The following is a 3,991-nucleotide window of genomic DNA, read 5'->3' on the forward strand; positions in this document are numbered from 1 at the left end:
AAAGGCTCTTTTCCTATTCAAAAGTTTCAGTTTTCGAGGGTAATAGCTACGTATGTTGAAAAAATGAAGATATTAGACTATTTTATGATTGCAAATGGTAAAGAATGTGATTAAAGGCTCTTTTCCTTTGTCAAAAGTTTAGTTTTCGAGAGTAATAGCTACGTATGTTCAAAAATGAAGGTATTAGACTATTTTATGACTGCAAATGGTGTTGAAAAAATGAAGATATTAGACTATTTTATGATTGCACATGGTAAAGAATGTGATTAAAGGCTCTTTTCCTATGTCAAAAGATTTAGTTTTCGAGGGTAATAGCTACGTATGTTGAAAAAATGAAGATATTAGACTATTTTATGATTGTAAATGGCAAAGAATGTGATTAAAGGCTCTTTTCCTATTTCAAAAATTTTAGTTTTTGAGGGTAACAGCTTCGTCTGTGGAAAAAATGAAGATATTAGACAATTTTATGATTGCACATGGTAAAGAATGTGATTAAAGGATCTTTTCCTATTTCAAAAGTTTTAGTTTTCGAGGGTAATAGCTACGTATGTTGAAAAAATGAAGATATTAGACTATTTTATGATTGCAAATGGTAAAGAATGCGATTAAAGGCTCTTTTCCTATGTCAAAAGTTTTACTTTTCGAGGGTAATAGCTACGTATGTTGAAAAAATTAAGATATTAGACTATTTTATGATTGCAAATGGTAAAGAATGTGATTAAAGGCTCTTTTCCTATTCCAAAAGTTTTAGTTTTCGAGGGTAATAGCTACGTATGTTGAAAAAATGAAGATATTAGACTATTTTATGATTGCACATGGTAAAGAATGTGATTAAAGGCTCTTTTCCTATTCCAAAAGTTTTAGTTTTCGAGGGTAATAGCTACGTATGTTAGAAAAATGAAGATATTAGACAATTTTATGATTGCACATGGTAAACAATGTGATTAAAGGCTCTTTTCCTATTTCAAAAGTTTTAGTTTTCGAGGGTAATAGCTACGTATGTTGAAAAAATGAAGATATTAGACTATTTTATGATTGCAAATGGTAAAGAATGTGATTAAAAGCTCTTTTCCTATTTCAAAAGTTTTAGTTTTCGGGGGTAATAGCTACGTATGTTTAAAAAAAGAAGATATTAGACTATTTTATGATTGCAAATGGTGAAGAATGTGATTAAAGGCTCTTTTCCTATTTCAAAAGTTTTAGTTTTCGAGGGTAATAGCTACGTATGTTGAAAAAATGAAGATATTAGACTATTTTATGATTGCAAATGGTAAAGAATGTGATTAAAGGCTCTTTTCCTATTTCAAAAGTTTTAGTTTTCGAGGGTAATAGCTACGTATTTTGAAAAAATGAAGATATTAGACAATTTTATAATTGCAAATGGTAACGAATGTGATTAAAGGCTCTTTTCCTATGTCAAAAGTTTTAGTTTTCGAGGGTAATAGCTACGTAGGGGAGAGTCGGGTAAGACGGACCGGGGGGCAAGACGGACCTTTTGTCATTGCTCGACTTGAGCGTCACCTTTTTATCACTTGTAGAGCTAGAAACAACGGCCATCTAGTGGCAAGTTTCGGAGCGAAGTCTGAGAGTTGAAGCCAATCTTGTCTTCGAGAAAAATATTTTATTCGTTTTCACATTCTCGAAACCGGCTTTTGAGGTAAATGTTTTTCTTTTCTGGTGTTTCTAATGTTCTGTTTTATACTGTGGTAATTTTTCTTACAAATATGGAGGTCTAGGAGAGTGTGTGAGACATTAATTGTTTTCATTGCAGCGCCATCTTATGTTATAATTTTTAACTATTCCGAAAAAGCAGGTTTAGGGTAAGATGGACCAAAGAGACAGCGGGTAAGACGGACCGGTCCGTCTTGCCCCCTATCATCTGGGATCTTTTTCGAAGTTATTATTTTTTACGTATTTTGTGAATATTGTGTTGCATTTATTGTTCCCGCATGTCAATTAGAAATATATTAAGCTGTCTCTCTTTTGCAGAATGGGAAAGTATACTAGGAAAACCACCCGCGGTCTCCACGACCAGGACTTACTGAGAGCAGCTGCTATGCGAGTTAATCTGGTTCGCCGCTTCGCAAAGTTTCGAAAGAGGTTGGTTTGCCACGAAGCACAGTGCGAAGAGCAGTTGCAAAACTCGACGCAGCAGAAGATCCCCAATCAGTGGAGTTGGCAACTACCTTCAACTTTAAAAGTGTGTTCTCAGCAAACGAAGAGATACTTCTGAAGGACTATATGGCACAGTATAGGACTATACGGCACAGTATATGCATCATGGACTTACGAAAAAGGAAGCAGGTCAGCTTGCATATGAATATGCCCAGGCCAAAGGGAAGAATATGCCGAAGAACTGGACTGAAAATAAGTGTGCAGGAAAAGACTGGATGAATAGCATTATGAGTCGTTTTGGGCTTTCCCTAAGGTCCTCCGAAGCGACAAGCCTTGCCAGAGCCACCAGCTTCAACAGGACGAATGTCAGCGAATTCTTCAATATTTTAGAAGAGCTGCTTATAAAGCACAAGTATCCGCCGAACAGAATATATAATCTTGACGAGACTGGAGTAACCACCGTTCAGAAGACACCAAAGGTGGTTGCAGAAAAGGGATCAAAGCAAGTTGGACGTATTACTTCAGCTGAGCGAGGGACGCTGGTAACAGTCGTAGGGTGTATCAACGCAGCTGGCCAGTCGATAGCCCCTTTCTTTGTCTTTCCACGAGTGAACTGGCTTCAAAGTTTTCTCAATGGCACGCCCCCTGGAAGCACAGGAAAATGCCAGCCGTCTGGATGGATGACAGCCGAAATCTTCCGGGATATGATACGCCATCTAATCTCCCAAACCAGCTGCTCGCCCACAAATCGACTTCTGCTGATTATGGATAACCATGATTCGCACGTCTCATTGAGCGTGGTTAATCTTTACAGAGAAAACGGCATTGACGTCTTAACGCTTCCGCCACATTGCAGTTACAAGCTGCAGCCTCTTGATGTTGCTGTATATGGGCCATTCAAGCGATACTACAATGAAGCAGCTAACTCGTGGATGATTTCGAACCCAAACAGGAGGATTACCATTTATGAAATCGGAATATTCGTTGGAATCGCTTTTCCAAGAGCTTTCGTCATGGAAAACGTACTAAGCGGGTTCCAAAAACAGGAATATACCCTTTCAATAGGAACGTTTTCTAAGATCACGACTTTCTCAGCGCCTTTGTGACAGACCGACCAGCAACAGAGACGTCTCCCATGACAGGCCAGTCTGCAGTTCCATCAACCAGCCCTGGCGACGAGAGCTTGAATAACGACGTGCTGCCAACTACCAGTAGCTCAGTGATTTCTGCGACTATGCTAGTGACTCCAGAGTCGGTTCGTCCTCGCCCTAAGGCGAGTTTCTATGCAAGAGACGGAAAAACGTCTAGGAAAAGAACAAAGTCCAAAATTCTGACGAACACACCTGAAAAAAAACAGACTGGAAGAAGAATTTGAGTTGAAAAGAAAAAAATCAGAAAAGAAAGCTCAAAGAAAACGGCCTGAAAAGAGAAACCTCTCCAAACAGCCTGGGAACGGGGAAGACAGCTTCGATGAACATATCGCGCTGGATGGTGAAAGTGATGTCAGCTTGCATTTGGATGGGTCAGAGGAGGAGGAGTTTCTTGATGGAACCGAACCAAAAAGTGGGGATATCTTGGTTGTGAAAGTGCCGACCAAGAAGAGCTTCAGGAATTATGTTGGAGTTGTGTGTGATTATGAATCTGATGGTTTCCAAGTTCAGTTTTGGAAGCGATTAGCTCCATCGAGTAAATTCACGGCAACTGAGGAGATGAGCTTCGTGCGAAAAGAAGAGGTCATCATGAAGCTGCCAAAACCGACCCCTTCGGGTGGAACGACGAGACAGTCGGCTCAGTTCGTTTTTCACGTAGATTTGGCCTCGTACAGTGTTTAAATATAGTTATTTGCTAACTTTTTACTTTTTTACTTACTACTAGT

General features: G+C 39.1%; 1 protein-coding gene across 1 annotated transcript; it reads left to right on the forward strand.

Moving 5' to 3' along the window:
- Positions 1-2,273: 2,273 nt before the first annotated feature.
- LOC136043397 (uncharacterized) lies at positions 2,274-3,221 on the forward strand. Its single transcript, XM_065728307.1, has one exon. The coding sequence runs from the start codon at positions 2,274-2,276 to the stop codon at positions 3,219-3,221; it is 948 nt and encodes a 315-aa protein (XP_065584379.1).
- Positions 3,222-3,991: the final 770 nt, after the last annotated feature.

Source organism: Artemia franciscana, unplaced genomic scaffold (assembly GCF_032884065.1).
Source record: "Artemia franciscana unplaced genomic scaffold, ASM3288406v1 Scaffold_5604, whole genome shotgun sequence".
NCBI classification, from domain to species: domain Eukaryota; kingdom Metazoa; phylum Arthropoda; class Branchiopoda; order Anostraca; family Artemiidae; genus Artemia; species Artemia franciscana.

Excerpts from the sequence above, each read along its gene's own strand:
- LOC136043397 (XM_065728307.1), top strand. The coding sequence starts at position 2,274 with ATGCATCATGGACTTACGAAAAAGGAAGCAGGTCAGCTTGCATATGAA.